The sequence below is a fragment of the Dipodomys merriami genome, unplaced genomic scaffold, assembly GCF_024711535.1.
Source record: "Dipodomys merriami isolate MVZ:Mamm:240054 unplaced genomic scaffold, mDipMer1.0.p SCAF_36, whole genome shotgun sequence".
Taxonomy (NCBI): Eukaryota; Metazoa; Chordata; class Mammalia; order Rodentia; family Heteromyidae; genus Dipodomys; species Dipodomys merriami.
Window position 1 is genome coordinate 9760878 of NW_027205159.1, and position 20259 is coordinate 9781136.

At 39.5% G+C, this 20259-nt stretch overlaps 1 protein-coding gene and 1 non-coding gene across 7 annotated transcripts in view; both read left to right on the forward strand.

The window, feature by feature from the left end:
* Lims1 (LIM zinc finger domain containing 1) overlaps positions 1-20259 on the forward strand; it is a 108723-nt gene that overhangs the window by 68859 nt on the left and 19605 nt on the right. For 4 of the 6 annotated variants that reach the window (XM_069988643.1, XM_069988645.1, XM_069988644.1 and 1 more), the window contains exon 2: positions 10974-11133. In XM_069988643.1, coding sequence (XP_069844744.1) covers positions 10974-11133 — 160 coding nt within the window. Of the gene's footprint in view, positions 1-7826; positions 8122-10973; positions 11134-20259 lie in introns of those variants that run through there. The other 2 variants (XM_069988646.1, XM_069988641.1) reach the window with 2 other exon arrangements.
* LOC138804390 (U2 spliceosomal RNA) lies at positions 16964-17156 on the forward strand. The gene has a single exon (XR_011365228.1). It is a non-coding gene; the product is annotated as a U2 spliceosomal RNA (small nuclear RNA).

A 20259-nucleotide genomic window follows, 5' to 3' on the forward strand; every position in this document is an offset into this window, starting at 1 on the left:
GGGTTTGGAGGGAAGAAGTCGGGGAGCCCTTAAGTAGGCTGTCCATACTTTTGAAGGCTAACATTGAATAGCTGAACTGTTGATTTTCAGTATCTGTGCCCCTTCTGGGCTGAGTATCTCTGACCCTGAGGAGCACATTTAGGACCCTGTGGACACTGGGCAAGAGCCAGATTACTCTATCTGACTTGGATGACTCTTTGCTGCTCCTAGATATGTGACTCCTGAGTGGCCACTCTCATGCAAGTTTTATTTCCATAGGCTTCAGAAACCCAAGAGGGAATTTTTGCCTTACCTCCCTCTATACTAGAATCAGTGTATTTGAATTGTTGATTTTAGGGCAAAGTATTTGCTTGCTAGTTTACTTCCAGAAAGCTTTTAGCCTGCAACCAAATAGCATTCCATTCATTTTTTTCTTATCAAGTAAATGAACACACTTAAAATATTGTATGGTTTGTGCTATAATTCTATCTCCCATACAAAGTACGTCTTTCAGCTAAGTTTTGCCTCAAAAAGAGATTTTTAAAAAGAAAATAGTCAAGGGATAATTGCTTTATCCTAGTCACAGCCTCATTATAATTCTTAGTTTTGGGATTGTTTTCAGGTCCTGGAATGGTGCATTAATAGTAATAGAGGGATAATTTAATCTGGTTATTTTATTTTAATGATTTTTTTTCCATTTAATCTATTCTACAACAAAGTCCAGGCATCTTTTCCTTTGTTTATGCAGTGCTGTTGGGAAAAGCACACTACCACTTGAGATATTTCCCATTTCTTTTGTTTAAATATTAATATTGGCTTTGAGATGGGGTCTTACCACAAACTTTGTCTGAGCTGACCTTAAACTCAAGGCCCTCCTGCCTCCACTTCTCTAGTAGCTAGGTATGTACCATTTTACCTGGCCTTCCTCTGCTCTACTTTGATAACTCCAGTATATAATAAATGTGCAGGCTGGGAAGGTAGCTCAGCAGTAGAGCACTTGCCTTGCATGCCTGAGGCCCTGGGTTCGATTCCTCAGCACCACATAAGCAAAAAGCCCCCCCAGAAGTAGCACTGTGGCTCAAGTGGTAGAGTGCTAGCCTTGAGCTGAAGAGCTGAGGGACAGCACCCAGGCCCAGAGTTCAGGCCCCATGAGTGGACCCAAATAAATAAATTAAATAAATGTGCAGCAGTTTCATTTAAGCTAATTGAAGAAAAATGTGCTTTTCTTCTCATTCTCATGCTTCTATGGTAATGTTTTGTTTTGCTTTGTTTGGGCAGGGCGGGGGTTGTGCAATCAAGAATTAGGAAACAATTTTAGCATACAAACCAAAATGACATATTGATGATAAATCCATATCCGTTTCTGAATAACCTTTGTCTGTTGTTTTCTTTTAAAAGAAAACACGGTGTGTTTGTCCTCAAAGCTGGAACATAAGAAAGAACTTTATAGCTCCATTATCTTTACTTACAATTCAGAGTTGTATTGTTTTTAGTAGTCTGGGAAAAATCAGTGTAACTTAGTGGTAGAGCACTTGCCTTAGCATATGCAAGGTTCTAGAATCATTCCCTAAAAAAAAGAAAAAAATACGGCTGGGAATGTGACTCAGTGGTAGAGTGCTTGCCTCGCATACAAGAAGCCCTGGATTTGATTCCTCAGTACCACATAAAAAAGTAGAAGTGGTGCTGAGGCTCAAGTGGTAGAGTGCTAGCCTTGAGCAAAAGCAGCTCAGGGACAGTGCCCAGGCCCTGAGTTCAAGCCCCAGGACAGCAAGAGAGAGAGGGAGAGAAAGACAGAGAGAGAGAGAGAGAGACAGAGAGAGAGAGACAGAGAGAGAGAGAGAGAGAGAGAGAGAGACAGAGAGAGAGAGCGCATGCGTGCGCGCCAGACACTGGTGGCTCAGGCCTGTAATCCTAGCAACTCAGGAGGCTGAGATCTGAGGAGCACTTTTCAAAGCCAGCCCAGGATGGAAAGTTCTGAGACTATCTCCAATAAAACACTCAAAAAACCAGAAGTAGTGCTGTGGCTCAAGTGGTAGAGTACTAGCCTTGAGCTGAAGAGCTGAGGGACAGTGCCCAGGCCCAGAGTTCAGGCCCCACGACCAGACCCCCAAAAAAAAGAAAAGAAAAGAAACAAATAAGAAAAAAATTGTTGCTTTATTATTAAAGTGTCTTTTTTCTTAATTTTGGTGACTATGCTTATGATCATATGCAGACTGAAAGCGTTTGAACTCCTATAAATAGCTGCAGTGTTTTCTATTATGTCTCTAAGCAGGTTACTTATCTTAGGCCATTTGTAGGTGAAGTTTGTTTTGGCTGAAATCATGGAGTTTGCAGACTGGTAGAGTTTGAAATTCTGCAGCCATCTGTACAGGACACTAAAGTAGGCAAACTCAGTACCAGCTGTGTCATGTATATATAGTAGCCCCTAACAAGGTGTGAGGCACACTGACCCAGGGCCCCAATTCCACCCTTCAGTGATAGATTTTGATACACAACAAATGCTAAGTGATGAGTTTATAAAATGGAAAACTCTCTACTCTGGTAGAAGAGAATGGATGGGACTAAGACTTGACCTAGATTTCCCAAAGACTGAGGTCATGGTGATGAAGTTTGTCAAGAAGATATAGAACTTACCAGAGGAGCTACTTAAAGGAAGGGTAGCTTACTTGTAAGTTACCCCTAAAATCCCATAGTTGGTTGACTACCATTGTATTAGAGGGTGATATGTTTTAAGCCTCCTTGCTAGCTTTCAACTCTCACTTTAGTACCTCTATTGTTTCTGTATTAGTCACCATATAAGAGACAAAGAATTTCTTTGCCATGTGCATTTATGAGAGGCTAACAAAACTGAGATATGGAAGAGAAGATGATCTAGTCTTTCAGGCCCTATCCTTTCTTCCTTCAGAACTTCTTCCTCTTTCTCCTTCTGGTTTCCAGTTAGGATGTTTCTCTGTAATAGAAAGGAAGGAAAGAAGAAAAGAATGAGACCTAGAAAAAATATAAACCAAGAGACAAAGCCACAAATATGTCTGTTTTACATCTATACAAATCTTATTTTGCTGACCAACCATTGTGAAATATTTTCATGCTGCATGAACAGTTTTTATCATAAGGCTAATTTGTATTGAAGTAACTGTTATTTAGAAGTTCTGTTTAAGCAAATCCCAACAGAAAAGGAGGAGGTAGAATTATCCATGTTTGTAGACAACACCAGCCAGGCACTGGTGGCTCACACGTGTAATCATAGCTACTCAGGGAGCTGAGCTCTGAGGATTGCAGTTCAAAGCCAGCCCGGGCAAGAAAGTCTGTGAGACTCTTACCTCCAATTAATGACCAGAAAACCAGAAGTAATGCTGTGGCTCACGAGGTAGAGTACTAGCCTTGAGCTGAAGAGCTGAGGGACAGCACCCAGGCCCAGAGTTCAAGATCCACGACCAACCAAAAAAAAAAAAAAAAGAATCCACCCCCAAAATGGTTAGAATTTACCAATGAATTCAATAATGGTGCAGGATACAAGATCAATATGCAAAAAATTAATAGTTTTTAAAAATCATACTGATAATGAAATTACTGGGAAAGTAATCAGGTTGGCAATCCTATTCTGTTGTTTTTTTTTTTTTAAGAAAGAAGAAAATATCTAGGCATAAATTTAACCAAGGAAAAGAATAATCTCCCTGATGAAAATTACAAAACACTGATGGGAAAAACTGAAGAAGATAACTCAAAAATGTACAAAGACATCTGTATTCATTGATTAGAAGAATGAATATTACTAAACTGTCCGTACTACCCAAAGCAGGCTACAAATTCAATACAATTCATATGAAAATACGAAATTCACATTAAAATATATATGTCTATATTACAAAGATCCCAAACTTTAAAGCAATCCTGAGCAGATAGAACAAAGCTAGAAGTACAGTAACTGACTTCAAAACATACTACAAACCAGGCATTAGTGGTTCACATCCATAATCCTAGATACTCAGGAGACTGATTTCTGAGGATCTCAGCTTGAAGCCAGCCCTGGCAGAACACTCTGAGACTCTTTCCTCCAATCAACCAGTAAAAAGCAGAAAGTGGTAGAGCACCATCCTTGAATGTAAAAGCTAAGGGAGAGTGCTCTGGCCCTGAGTTGAAGCTTAGGCACGTGGCATGCATGTGTGCATGCGCGTGCACACACACACATGTGCGTGCCACACAAGTACTACAAAGTAGTAGTAAGCAAAACAACACAGCACTGGCCTAAAACCAGTACATAGACTAGTGGAGAAGAATACAAAATCCAGGGAAAAAAGTCTATAGATTTGTAACCAACTGATTTTCATCAGAGGCAATAAGAACATATCAGAGAAAGATTTCTTCAATAAATGATCCTAGGAAATCTAGATATCCAAGTGCTGAAGAAAGAAACTAGACCCCTCCCTTTCACCATAAACAAAAATCAACTTAAAACAGATCCAAGTGTTAAATTTAAGATCCAAAATTAAGAAACTACAAAAGTGCTAGGCACTGGTGGCTCAGGCCTGTAATTCTAGCTACTCAGGAAGGTGAGATCTGAGAATTGAGGTTTGAAGCAGCCCAAGCAGGAAAGTCTATGAGACTCTCATCTCCAATTAACCAATAAAAAGCCAGACAAGGAGCTGTGGCTCAAGTGGTAGAGTGCTAGTCTTGAACAAAAAACATTAAGGGACAATGCCCAGGCCCTGACTTCAAACCCCAGTACTACACACACACACACACACACACACACACACGGACACGGACACACACACACGGACACACACGGACACGGACACACACATACACACAAACAGAATGTACTGAGGTGTAGCTTAGTGGCAGATATGTGCTTTACATATGGAGGGCCATAGGTTTGATACACACATGGGGGTGTTGGTGCAAGTGTCCTAAATGCATCTCCAAAGATGATATACAAATGCCAACAAGTATATGAAAAACATGGTTTCTATCACTAAACATTAGCTAAATGAAAATAAAAATAGGATAGCATCGTGCCCTAGTTAGAATGGCTTTTGTCAAAATGACAGAAAAGTAAACACTGGTGGGAATGTAAAAAACGGAGGACTCTCATACAGTTTTGATGGGAATGTAAATTAATACAGCCATTATAGAAAACAGGACTCTAGGCGTCTACACACAGTGAGACCAAAGGAGGATACTCTTAGGGGAGGAACACAAAAATGCAATGTCTGTGTGTCTTTGATTCTATAAAATAATGCTTGTTGAAATTAACTCAGGAAATAGAAACAAGAGGTTTTTTTCTTTGTTGTTGTTTTTGTTATATTTTGTTTTGTTTATCTGTCTTTGGGAGGGTAAAGGGGACACAGAAATGGAGGGACAAAGGATAAACAAATACAGCAGTGGTATTCACTAGATACTATGTTGAATATGAATTATACAACTTGTGGTGACAATAGGGAAAAACTAGGAGAGGGAAAGGGAAGGAGTAACATTGTCCAAAAATAATGTACTCATTATTTGTAAGACTATATAACACCTCTGTATATCATCTTTATAATAACAAGAAAAAAATAACTGAAAAAAGGTATGAAGTATTTAAATATCATTCAGTAGGTGAATGAGGTTAATACTTAGACCATAGATCAGTACAATGAAATACTATTTCAGCAATAAAAAAGGACCACACTGGCATCTCAACATAGATGGATCTCAGGAGTATTATACTGTGTTTTTTTAAAAAAAAAAAAAAAAAACAATCTTAAGACATCTTCTACTGTAGAATTCCATATGTAAATTTATTTATTTATTTATTTTGTCAGTTGTGAGGCTTGAACTCTGGGCCTGGGCCTTGAGCTCTCCAGCTCAAGGCAAGCACTCTACCACTTGAGCCACAGTGCCACTTCCAGTTTTCTGATGGTTTATTGGAGGTAAGAGTCTCACAGACTTTCCTTGCCCGGGCTGGCTTTGAACTGCGATCCTCAGAAGAGAGCTTAGCCTCCTGAGTAGCTAGGATTACAGGTGTAATATTCTTTAAACAATGGAATTATACATGTGGAAAAAAACAATATCTGCCATTATTATTTATTGTGTTAGGAATGGCAGAATTGGAGGGACTTTTCTATTGTTCCAGAGTGACTGGCAGAAATAACAGGAAAGAAGTCTCTGCACACTGGGCTAGGTCTGTGTCTTGAGGAGATACCTCAGGAGTGTTTTGTAGTTAACCTACCACTGTTTGTTTGATTCACTCTTTCCTCTTTTTTACATTGTCATCATAAAAAGAAAGCTAAAGATAAGAAGTGTCAATAAGTAGAAAGGAAAAAATATAAGCCTGAGCCATGAAGTTATTTGCTTTCTATTTAAAATTGCTAATTCCGCTGGTCCATTAGCCATCAGTCTCGGGCTTTAGGGTCCATATAGCCCATAGCCTTTGAATTTCTGCCCATGCTCTGTTATCTTCAAGATTTAAAATGGGGGTCTTGTTTTCTGCTTCTGGTCCTATTTTGTATTTATTTCTAGCTCACCTGTTTTGCTTCTCTGATTCCGTTTAGCCATTTTCTCATATACGAGTTCTTGTACAAGTTCTAGAATCAGTTTACTTAGAATTAAATTGTGGTTCATCACCTATTTATTAGCTGTTCAGTCACTTTGTGCCTGATATAAATAATACTCTGTCATAGAGTTAAGTGATGGGACTGGAAGCCCCTGTAGACTCTTCGGTATTATTGCTTATTGTTATTGCTTGAGTCTCAACTGCATGCTGCTTGCCTGCTGCTAGTTTTGTGGCTCACCTGCCAACAGTGTGACCTATGTTGTCCATCAGTTACCTGTTCCTGAACTCAGGGCCTGGGCACTGTCCTGAGTTTTTGTTTTTGTTTTGTTTTTTCCTCGAGGCTTGCACTCTACCTCTTGAACCACAAGAGGTTGTTGGCTAATTAGAGATAAATGTCTCATGGACTTTCCTGCTGGGCTGACTTCAAGCAGTGATTCTCAGATCTCAGCCTCCTGAGTAGTTAGGATTACAAGTGTGAACCTCCAAGTTTCTGTAAAATCTTCACAAGTTCCCCTTTGTCTCTTGCTTTAGATGGGACAGCTCACCATGCTAAGAGGACTTGGAAAGATAATGGGTAGGCTCTTTTGTGGCCACTAGTGCTACATCATCATTGTCATCGTCATTGCTAACACAATTATGAAACAGTACTGTGAACTGAATATAGCAAGGAAGCCAGAGCATATGATAGCTTCCTATTAGGATAAGATTAAGAAGCCCTGTTTCACCTGTTACAGGATTAGCTGAGGCTAAGTAGAAGAGAGTTAAAATTAAACTCCATCTTGTTCCTATTTCTACTTATATCTATTCATTGAAACCTTTACTACTGAATTCTTGCTGTGTCCTAGGAGCAACAATAAGAGAAGGCAAAACTGCACTTTAATGTTCAGGAATTTGCTGATTCTTTGCATAGTTAACATTCACACCCTGGGATTGTGAGAACACAGATCAGGTGCCAGCAGCATCAGTCTCACTGAAAGCTTGTGATGGATGTCCAACAAGCTCTCCAAAAGATTCTATGCTGTCTGAAGTTGAACGAGAACAGTGTTGGCTTTGCCTGATGACAAATACCTAGGACATACAGAAATTTATTTCTCTTGAGGGCCTATAGAGCAGCCATCTTCTTCTGCAATAGTGTTTATGGTCACTGTCTGTGGGGATGCTGCTCCAAAAGACTGTGACTACTCTGTGGAATGTTTTTTAGAACTTCGAGGAAGCCGCAGTAAACTCAGACTACTGTGCCGCTGAGTGCTTTACAGCTGAGCTCTTAATATGAAGCGCGTCAGTAGTGACCCTGGCAGCTGACTGACGTGCATGGGAACTGTGGGAGTGACCCTGGCTAGGAAGCCCGGAGGTCTGGGTATTGTTCCTACTGCCTTTGCGCCCTGCTGCTCTGATCCCTGAGCTCTGGAGCTCTCAGCACCCACCATGGCCTTCTCTAGCCGAATGCGCCCCTATGCTATCCCGGAGAATGAAGAGATCCCCCCAACAGTTCTTAACAGTGTCCACGAAGCTAATGGGAATGAAGATGAGAGGGCTGTGTCCAAACTGCAGCGCAGGCACAGTGATGTCAAAGTCTACAAGGAGTTTTGTGACTTTTATGCAAAATTGTGAGTCTCCCCCTTCCTGAAATTCCTTCTTCTGGATCTCAAGATTTTCAGCTCTCCTTTCCCTAGCAGTTTTGATATATCTAATGTTATTTTATGTAGCAGGGCTTTTCATGGGGGATCTGTGGATCCTGGGAATGGCTCATAATACAGCCTCCAGCCAACAGGTTGCCTTGTAAGATTTTACTGGAAGATTTCCTTTCTCAAAGGAGAAGGAAAGTGTTGTCATCACAAGAGTAGTAGAAAGTCCTTGTCTTTAGTAGGTTCCCAATAACAGTACATTTTCATTATGTCTTAGGGGAAAAGGAGAATTTTTATTGTCAGGATTTACAATAGGAAAAATGTATACACTCGAACTTCTTGAAGATAAGGCCAAGTTTATTCAAGATCAACATTTTTTGTTGAGGACTTAACTCTGTAACCAATATTTTACTAAATAAATTCTCAAGATGATTTTTGGATTTTATACATTGCTGTATTTAAGGAGCAGAAAACTTGTCTCACATGTGATTATAAAATGAAAATAATAGAAAGCTGGATTGCTGCTGCTTCCTATGTGAGATTAATAGGTAGAAGTAGATCTACAAAATCAATCATGAGGGACTCGTTAGAATTTCGTATTAAGGCTTTTACATAAACACATCTATCCCCATGTATTTCTTATTATCAACACTTCTTAGTGAAAATTGTTACCTGAAAAGTTAGCCAGTTAATTATAAATAAACTGATGACAGCCATAACTGTCACTGTTTTAAGGTATACCATCTATCATATGTAGTATTAATTATAAAATTGATTGTTTAACCTGTTTTGTAGAATGGGAGCTTCTTTGGACAACTACTTAAAGATATAATAATAAAAAATGTAAAAAATTGATTGTTTAAAAAGTGCACTATTCCAGGAGGTCAAGATAAAAGAGGAAAGAAAAGTGTTCAGTAGGAAGACAAGATGATAGCATTTCCTTTTCCCTCCTTTGTTAGTAAGAAGAATACTTCATGAAAAATATGTTATCACATTATCTCTGCCAGTCCATTTTTCCAGTGTGAAATAACTCTGTACTTATTTTTGTAATGTGTCTATTTTGCTAATTCTGTGTGAGTATTTGAACTTGAGTATGAAGTCTATGTTTTAATGAGTATGACTAGGTCAGTGGAAATCAAACATTTTGATCAGGGGACCACTTTAATCTTCCCTGTGCTGAGGTGGGGGTGAGGAAGGGGAATAGTGAAGTCATTTATCACTATACATAAGAAATTTAAACTGAGAAAAATAACAAATATTTACAAATTTATTTAAAAGCAGTACTAACATGTTAGTAATATATAGAGAAAAATGGCATTGTTTTACGTTTGTGCAAATCTTATTGTTTGTCGATAAAAGACACTGTCTCATATGTGCCTGTTGCAATAGATGAATGTAGCCACCACAAACATATGGTTAAAAAAGAGGGGATTTTTTTTTCCTGACACTATACTTTGAGAACTGTACTCTGTTAACAAATTAGGACATTTCAGAATCCTCCTGCCTGTTTAGAGTTTCATTAAGATCCCTGAGGTTTGAGGAATCTTTTGCAAGTACTAACTAATCATGTTGTCAGGAGCATCATCATCAAAACAGTTCTGAAAATTATTGGGCAGATGGGCTTACTTGCTTCGTCACTCAGGGACATGTATGGATTTATTTGTTTGTTTTGGTTGGTCATCGACCTTGAACACAGGACCTGGGCACTGCCCGTCAGCTTTTCTGTTCAAGGCTAGTGCTCTACCACCTTGAGCCACAGTTTCACTTCCGGCCCTCTGGTAGTAAATTGGAGATGAGAGTCTGATGGACTTTCCTGCCCAGGCAGGCTTTGAATCACAATCTTCAGATCTCAGGCTCCTGAATAGCGAGGATTATAGGCATGATCCACCAACACCCAGCTATGTGTGGATTTTGACCAAGAAAAACTTTGGAGCTTCGACAAAACTGCCACTGTTTGGACAGAAAGAAACTACATATTTCCCCCCCATCTCACATTCTGAAATTACACAGTAGAGATTTGTTTATGAAGCATGGGCTAGGTTTGCCACCCAGGACTGGGCACCTTGGCTTGTTTTTTAAGCGATAAGGATTTACATTCAACAAGATATACTCAAAGGAATAGTCTATGTTTATGTTATGATATGGCATTTAGTTGGCATGCAGTTTAGATTCCATTCTCAAAAGGGAGACTTTGAGATGTCTCATGGGTATTCTAATTAAGCAACTAGGAACCTATCCTTGAGGAAAACTTCCTTTTTTTTTTTTTTTTTTTTCTTGGAGATAGGATCACAGTGTATTTGTCTGGGCTAACCTGAAACTCTTAAGCTCAAGTGATAATTCCACTTCAGCCTAATCTTTAGTAAAGTGGGGCTATAGGTATGTACCACTATACTAAGCTGAAAACAATTTTTTACTTCTTATTTTCTTATTTCCATTCCTGGTACCCAAATGCATAGTAAAGACTCACAGTATATTAACTAGAAGAATGCTAAAAGTGCTAACGACAGAATCAAAGTGGGGGGGGAGAGGGTCACTTTAGAATGTAAGGTGCTAGTGTGAAAAGACTCGGACAGTTGGATTGGCAAGAAAACAGGGCTTTAGATAGTGGAGCTGTATCTCAAGTGGTAGGGCATTAACTGTCCTTGAGCACAAAAGCTCAGAGGCAACGCCCAGGCCCTGAATTCAAGCCCCAAGACCAGCATCCAAAACAAAACAAAAACAACAGGGTTTTATAGGCCAAATACAAGTTTTATGATTTAATTGTTCAATCTATGTCTAGGGTTAAGCCTCCAAAAAGACTAACAGTCTGACTTGCTCTCTTTTGTGTGTTACAGCAACATGGCCAATGCCCTGGCCAGTGCTACTTGTGAGCGCTGCAAGGGGGGCTTTGCACCTGCTGAGAAGATTGTGAACAGTAATGGTGAGCTATACCATGAGCAGTGCTTTGTATGTGCTCAATGCTTCCAGCAGTTTCCGGAAGGACTCTTCTATGAGGTGGGTCCATTGGACAGGAACAAAGAGGCATCATCTCTGTTCCTTCCTTTCTTTTCTAGAGTCTCTTTCATACTCAAGTTCATTATCAAAGATTGAATTGCCATATGCTTGCCAAGGTATTTAGTAACTGTGAGGTTAGTGATGATGTGTGTAAAGAAACACATAATTTATAGCTCAGATAGGATGCCATTTTAGACACCAGCATTTACATTGCTCATTTATTTTCCTATTTCAGAATCCACAGTATTTTGCAACTCTGCCTATCAGACATAAGCATTTCTGTTCCAAATAACAGTCTATAGCTACAGTATCTCTGGCTTTTGTACATAGGCACCTATATGTTTGCCCCTGTATAGATCTTGCCAACTCCCATATTTGTGTCTCCTTCTCAGGATACCACTGGATATTCTCCCTGAAGTAAAGTCTAAGTGATCTACTGCATAGCCTTCCAGTCATGCACAACAGCTTTCATATATATGTATATAAATTTTTTATATGTATTTTTTATATGTATTTTATATATGTATATAAATGGAAAATAAAGTTGGACACTGGTGGCTCACACCTGTAATCCTAGCTACTCAGGAGGCTGAGATATGAGGATTGTGGTTCAAAGCCAGCCTGGGCAGGAAAGTCTGTGAAACTCTTATTTCCAATTAACTACTAGAAAACTGGAAGCACTGCTGTGGCTCAAAGTGATAGAGCACTAACCTTGAGCAAAAAGAACTCAGGGACCATGCCCAGGCCCCGAGTTTAAGCGCCATGATTGACATAAACAAACAAATAAAAATATTGGAAATGAGTATTAGGGAACAGCACTACGTTTAGCTTTTCTAGGTATCTTGAGTTTTGTTTTGTTTTGTTTTTTGCCAGCCCTGGAGCTTGAACTCAGGGCATGGACACTGTCCCTGTCCCTGGGCTTCTTTTGCTCAAGGTTAGCATTCTACCACTTGAGTCTCAGCACCACTTCTGGCTTTTTCTGTGTATGTGGTACTGAGGAATTGAACCCAGGGTTTCATGCATGCTAGGCAAGCACTCTGCCACTAAGCCCCATTCCCAGCCCTCCTTGATTTCTTTTCTAAATGTGTGTTCTTCTTGATCCTCGGTGTTACCACATGATCTCTACGTCCTTTGTGTCATATTCAATATTTCACCATTATTGTAACTTTTTCTCATACTAAACACACATTTTGGCAGGTAGTCTAGGGAGGCTAGTAAAAATGGTATAAATGAAGATGAGAGTGTTACATTGTATAAGTGAAAGAGGGGTCAGTTTAGTGATTTACTTTGTTTACTTGCTACTTACATATTTGTGTATGTATGCATGTATGTATATATATTTATGTCTTGCTATAGGGTAATATATGTATATAGGATTCTGTTACAGCCAAAGATGACTGCTGTTTGATTTTATTTTTTTGGCTACCAGATATATAGATTTCCCTATCTTATATACCATTTCTGAGGAAGGAAAGGTAGTTTAGAAATGCCATTTGTAAGTTAACTGTTCACCACTGAGGCAACATTTTCCCAAACAAATGATCCTTCAAGTGCAGTTCCAGGCCAGCTTGTAGACAGTCATCTACTCATGAGTACATGAGACATGGGATGTAGCATGTGTGTTAGAGCTATAACTCTGAAAAGTAAATTTGAGGGTTCATTCAGAGAATGCAGGTGTATTCACTAGTTCCTTCTGTGTCCTAGAAACACACATTTCCTATTTTAAAAGCCTCAACAGCAGATAAGGATGTCGTCTTTTCTTCCAGTTCTTCCTAACACTTAACAAGGCAGCAGAAATCTTTTAGTTAAGGATGATTGCCTTGGAGATGGATATGGGAAGCAACAGTCATGGAGTGGCACAGGAGAAGAATAGGCTAGTATCTAACAGCAGGAAGAGAAAGAAGGACAGAAGGCCTCCCAAGGTATGCATAGTGGCTCAGGCTGCAATTGGTAAAGAACCCTACAGACTGGGGCAACAGGATGAGAAAAGAGATTGCTGTTAGCAGTTGCCATTATTCAGCTTGGGGAAACTGACCTGAGGACCTGCTTAGCTGTGGTAAAAGGCACTCAGCCACAGTAGTAATGTCCTGGAAGGAGATGAGACTGTTTTAAGATGAATTAAAGGAGGCACAAGATAGAAATAAGGCTTTTATTATTTATATACATCTTGAGGCCACGTGAGCACAGGTCAAGGTTCACAGTCAGAAAAAGGGAAGTACAGGTATTATCCAAATAGGCCTCCCATGGGGAATTTTAATTGTGTGACCTCAAACCCACTATGTAGCCCAAGCTACCCTTTTTTTTTTTTTTTAATTTTTAAATCGGTCATGGGGCTTGAACTCTGGGCCTGGGCTCTGTCCCTCATCTCTTCAGCTCAAGGTGAGTGCTCTACCACTTGAGCCACAGCGCTACTTCCAGTTTTCTGGTGGTTTATTAGAAATAAGAGTCTCATAGACTTTCTTGCCCGGCTGGCTTTGAACCGCCATCCTCAGATCTCAGCCACCTGAGTAGCTAGGATTACAGGTGTGAGTGACCAGCGCCTGACTCCCAAGCTACCCTTAAACTTGCAGTCTTCCTGTCTCTATCTCCAGGCGTTGGGATTACTGCTATGCCTGGCCATTGATAAAGTAGGCATATATATCTGCACAGTCCATACAGGTTGTTGGAGTCAGCAGCCCACTCTTGACTGCATCTGGCTGACCCATAAGGAGGAGGTTTCCAGGGAACAATGTGTAGGCAGATATCTGCATCATCACACTGAGAAACAAGTCAGAAAGAACTGGAGCCTGTGTCTAAGGTAACTGCGCTTAACTTCAGGTATAAATCCAGCTTATAGTACAGCGCATACTGAGACAGCATGAAATCACAGGAACTCACTGCAGACCCTAAAGCATATGGGAAGATCCTAGAAATATAGCTCCAGAAGGATCATTAGTCTTCATACCCTATGAATCCTTTCTTATCCTTGTTTTTCTTCTTTTCCTCCTAGAGTGGTTGAAATATTTGTGATAAAAAAGTAGATTTGTGAAAGGTATTAGGCCCTGCTTTGGTCTCTATTACCCAGTATGGTCTTTTCAAAGGTAAGATATTACTAGAGACATGATGGTTAAGCAATGGCGTCAAGATGGTGCCTCAGGAGCTCAGAGAAGAGGCAGGCACTGCTCTGCCCAGCTGCTTTTTTTCTTTCTTTTTTTTTCCCCCCCCAAATTCTATATTGTGATTGATTACATAATTTCCCAAATTTCACAGTATTGTGGGATGGTGGTGCTTAGTTAAAGTCACAAACACATTCTAACTTTCATGGGGCAAATTGTCTATCGTGGTCTATAACATTTATGAGTTCTATGAGCTTTGACAATACAGTTATTTCTTTCACATTGGGTGATATATTTTGCATACCATCAGCTGTTCCCTCTTTCCCACTTGTTCCCTCCCTCCCATCACTGCCATTGAGTTGCTTAGTTCGTTTTGATCAATGTCCAGTGCACCAGCTGCTTTCTTAATTCCCTACGTGTTCCCTAGGAGAGTACCCTGGATCTACAGCCCCTCTTCAACTCTCTCCTTTATTGTCTTTTTGCCTGCCATTTTGGAATGAATGCTGATGTTACACTATCTTTATCAGCCAGAATGGCTGCCTCCTACATGCCTCCTTTTGCAGGTGGTCCTGTCAGCTACAAGGCCACTTGTGTTTGATCAGAAGGAAAGGTTCAGAAATGGCCTTAGGCAGAACAGAATAAAGCATGACTCATACTTGTCATCCTGCCTACTCCTTACTCCCCTTCACTTTTAGACTATAAATACTTCTCCAGTATTTCTCCAAAGATGTTATGAATCCCAGGCCTGAGCCATTAATGAGTTATTGCCAATTTAAGCTTCCTGGGATCTAAAGAAGATTGCTATTTTAGGTGTAATGTTTATTATTTAAGCTTCTTATCCAAGTCAGGGATTTGAAAACCTGCAAGTGGAAATAAGAATTTTACTTTTGGTTAAATAATATTAAGAGAAAAAGCTACCCATAGCATCAAACACAAATAACCTGCCTTTTCAGTGATGTCCAACAATAAAATGTTTTCCAAAAGTGGAAGTTTGAATTACCTTATTTGGTTAGTATTTGAAACGTCACTTACATGTATCAGTCTTTGTATATGATACAGGCACAGCTGGCAAGATAGCTCAGTGGTAGTGCCCTTGCTTAGCAAGCATAAGCTCTAGGTTCTATCCCTAGCACACACACACACACAAAAAGAAGGAAGAATCGTTTTCCAGTACTTACTTTTTTTCACCTGGTAAACTAGCTCTGAAGGCTTATAAATGAGCCAGATGTAGAGGTATATGCCTGCAATCCCAGCTCCTGAGGGGCTGAGACAGGAAGATAGTGCAGTCAAGGCCAATGTTGGCTACACAGTGAGACGATGTCTCAAAAATACAACAACAAAGACATATGAGTTCTGCCTTGGAAAGTGTGACTCACTTTTCAGTGTGGAAGTTCTGATACTTTTAGTCAGGACATTCTGCCCACAAAGACAAGCCTGGAATGTGACCCTTATTTCCTACCCATTTACTATGTCCTTATCTGGAGATAAGAACACAGGTATTTCTGGTTCATCTGCAGTTTTTTTTAGACAGAAAACAATTATCAGGGTTATTACCTATATTGGCTTTGACTCATTGTGACTTTTTTCCCCAAACATTAAGGAATGCAAGGAAACATTCACTGATTCCTGTGCTCTACAGGTTCTGTCATCTTTAACAAAGGCATTTATTATTATATGGTGTTCACAGTCTAATCCCATCTGTTTCATTTATGTATCTTCTCAGAATCCACACAGCACTTTGTATTTCTAGTATTAATTTAGTTGATATAGTACATGTCTAATAGATGATTGGTATTTATAGTGCTTGGATGGCATAGTCACAAAATAAAATGCTAATATATTAATTGAGAACTAAGTTAATCATTTCCTAACTTAAACATTGTCAAGCTGTATGTCAGAACCTTGTTACTCATTTAAACTTTATCCTATCAGTGTACAGTGCAAGTAACTGGAAGAAATGCATTCTTCTGTTTTTTGTTTTTGTTTTTGTTTTGGTCATAAGGGCTGAACTCTGGGCCTGGGCACTGTCCCTCAGCTCTTCAGCTCAAGGCTAGCACCCTCCCACTTGAGCCACAGCACCACTTGCGGTTTTTTTTTTCTGCTTATGTGGTGCTGAGGAATCGAACTCAAGGCCTCATGCATACGAGGCAAGAACTCTACTATTGAGCCAACTTCCCAGCCCCAGAAATGCATTCTTAAATGGAAGCTAGGAAGTCCAATTGTAAGAACAGCCCCCCCCCATCAGTTTAGTCAGTTTCCTAAAGTCTTGATGTGCTCCCAGTACCATATGTTGAAAACTGATTAAATATGATCACGAAAGCCATTCTGACTTGTTGAATAACCTTGTTTGGTATTTGAACATTTAAAAACGGACAGGAAAATTGAGACATTAGTACAGTGATCATCACATAACTTATAACTCTCTCATCAACACACCACATTTATCTTCTGCCAAATTATTTGAAAATAAGTTGCAGAATTTTAACACCAAATAAAGTTGCTTTCAATTTGCTACAACTTTGGTGTTTGCCTTTAAGTATTTGTGAGGATAGTTCTTGATCTGACTTTCTGGGAGGGGCAGTAGAGGAGTTACAGTTATGAGATGGTTTTGTGATACATTCCTAAATGTTTTCATATTTAGTAACATATCAACGTTAGAGTCTAATATATCTAATTGGGATTTTAATATAATAACTTCTAGCAATTGGCATATCATTTCTTAATTAAAAGTTTACACCACTTTGTTGGCCTCTGACGTAAGTTCAAATATAGTACCTATTTTTGTCAATTTATTCTATCATACTTCCTCTATCCAAAGGCAATATATATTAAATAGATTTCGGAACAGAGAAGTGGAAAAAGGGTTTGCTCTATCCACTGTACCCATTAACCTAGTATGAAAGTATCTCTAAGAATGGTGCATCCCATTTTACCATCACAGTTCTAAAAGTTTGGAAGGTCTGTATACCCAGCTTTGGCAACATCCTCCCAATGCAAGCAACTGCTCATTAACTATTAGCCGTGAACCTGGAACCTGCATAGCTACAAATAAAGATTGCATATTTCAAGTACATTTCTAGAATGTTAAAAGGATTAACTCATTTAGAACTCATTTCTAAAAGCAATATTCCTTCTGTTGAATTTGAGTTGGGCTTAATGACCAAAGTGAGACCTTTGCCCACCTTATACTATAATGTATCACCTGCATCTCTGGAAGTGAGATGGTTTACTTGTATTTTATAATTTGACATGATTTTCTCTTACACAGCTGTCACTGCTGTTTTTGCTTATTCACTTATGGCCAGTGCAGTGGCTTATACCCAACATCTCAGCTACAGAGAGGCTGAGATCAAGAGTATCACAGTTCCAGGTTAGCCCAGACAGAAAAGTTCCAAGATTTCATCTCAATGGAATAATCTGGGTTTAGTGTTATACATCTGTCATCCCAGCTATGGCAATAAAGTATAAAACAGTAGGGTCAAAGTCCAAGCCCAGACCTGAGCAAAAAGTGAGACCCAGTCTCAAAATAACCACTGCAAAAAAGGAGCTAATGGTGTGTCTCAGGGTACATGCTGATAGCAAGTATGAGGCCGTGAGTTCAAACCCTCATCCTACCATATGTATGGAAAGCCCGCAACATATGGCATGCTCTTAGATCACACTTTATTCTGGTACCAGGAATATGTTTTGTAGTAAATTTTTAAAGTAAATTTTGGTGAAATTATGGTTCCTGTAATCATTTCAGACAAAGCCAAAGATTATATAAATTTATGGGCTATAAGTTATTACTGATATTGAAACTTTGTAGTTTGACTCAAAGAAAAATGTGCATCTGTGATGGTTACTCTAAGTCTTCAGTATCTCCAATTATCCTCCAATGCATGTAAAGATTTTTTTGTAAAGCCACCAAATCAGTGGTGGTTAGGAAAGGCTAATAAATGCCATTTCTCAGAGAAATTCCCGTTCAGTCACAGGCCCTGACACCAACTGTAGTAGTTCCTAAGCCTGGCTTTATGGCATCTTGATTATCTCCAGTGAAAGGAATATCTAAATTTTTCCCTTCAGCCAATTCATTTTGAAGTAAATCAGAACCAGTAGTCACAGAGTGATGTAATTCCAGAACTATTCCAAGCTGAGATGGACTGAGCCAAGAAGCAGGACCTAGATGAGGACCTGGTGTGCTACCAGCTCCGCCTGACAGTCATGGCTGGGTTCTCCATTAATCTCATATTTCTCTCCTTTTATGGTTTTCCCAAAAGTATTCCTTTTTTCCCTGTTACAAAATGGATGAACAAAGAGCCATTGTAGTGAGTAGGTTAATGGAAAGGTCATTAACAAAACCATTTCTTAACTAATTTCCTCTTACAGTATATCCTGATTACTCAGGAAGAAATGAAGCTGAGAAAGAGACTGGTGAAAGGAAATTCCAAAACTAGCCTGCCAGCTTATCTGCTGCCCACTCGCTGCAGAACTAGCCTAAGCCATCAAGTGAGCCTTAGCACTTGGACTTGTCCTGAAATGAGGCCAACTAACTTTCTAGTTCTAAGCTGAATGCACAAAATTGTTATTCTCCCTTCCTGCCCATGGAAAGAAATCACCACAAACGCCAGCAGTTAAAAGTAGATCAATTGCTGGTTCAAGTCCACCTTTATACTCACATGTTCGCGCCTGCAATGGAACTCAAAAATTTAAAACACTACTAGTTCCAAGCATTAATATTTTTAGTAGGCTATTTCCTATTTAGTTTTAAGTTCATTTTGGAATGTGATGTGTCATAATCTAGAAAGACAGTATTTGTGGAAGTTTGATTCTTCCGAATTTCTGATTTCTGATTTTCCTTCCTTGTTACATTCCACAGTTTTACTTGGGCCTACCTCTGTCTGCACACAGGCAGCTTTTATAGAAGCAGCTTACCCCTGGGAATTGAAGTAGTACCCTTCTACTGGGGCACATACTTCACAAGAGCATGGCAATCATTTCTGAATCCTTGTATTCCGGACTTGGTTTCTGGGTCCTTTCTGATTTGCCCAATAATATATTTACATTCATGTTAGCACTTGCTTCTTCCATGTTACAAAAAAAAGGAATCTCAAGTCCTGTTCTGATTAATTGCTCTAGGATTCCTACAAAAAAGCATCAGTTGGGAATCCTTATGCCTAGAAGCCTGTTGCTTTTCCTGCCACATACTTTCTTGTTAATGGTAAAGTTTGGCATTGGGACCACATTGAGTGTTTTGTATTCAGGTATATGGTGAATTGTTGAGGTAAGAGTAATCACTGCAATATTGGCAAGAAGTTGTACATATAGTAAGGTATTCTGGGAGATCAAAGGACAGCCAAGGCAGTCTAAGGTTGTTAACCTTCAGAAGCAGCGAGACAGTAAACAGCTTGCCCAAGGTCACAAAATGGGCGGTCTTGGCATGTGAACTCATGTAGTCTGGATACATGGTTAATGTTCTCAGCTTCTATGATACCCTGTATCTTCTGAATCAGATTTTAAAAGGTTTATTCAGGATGCTTGGACTATAGCTAAGTGCTAGAACATTTGCCTAGAAGGTTCAAGGCCCTGTGTTCAATCCCTAGCACCTCAAAAAAGAAAAAAGAAAAAAAATTACTAAGCTGGGTGCTGGTGGCTCATGCCTGTAATTCTAGCTACTCAAGAGGCTGAGATCTGAGGAATGTGGTACTAAGCCAGCCTGGGCAAGAAAGTCCATGAGACTTTTATCTCTAATAAAACTACTTAGAAAAAGCTGGAAGTGACACTGTGGCTCAAGTGATAGAGTGCTAGCCTTGAACACAAAGAGGCTCAGAGACAACACCTAGGTCCCAGGTTCAAGCCCTAGGACCAGTCGCGCACCCCCCCTCCCCCAATTCTCAAATTACCGTTAATCTGAATTTTATTTCACTTTATACAGTGTTTGTATTGATTTTCTAGTGTCTTCTAGCAAATGTATATGTTAACTTTTGTTTTAATTAACACAAGTCTTTCTTTTCCATTGAACCCAGTAAAATTGATCATTTCTAACTAATGG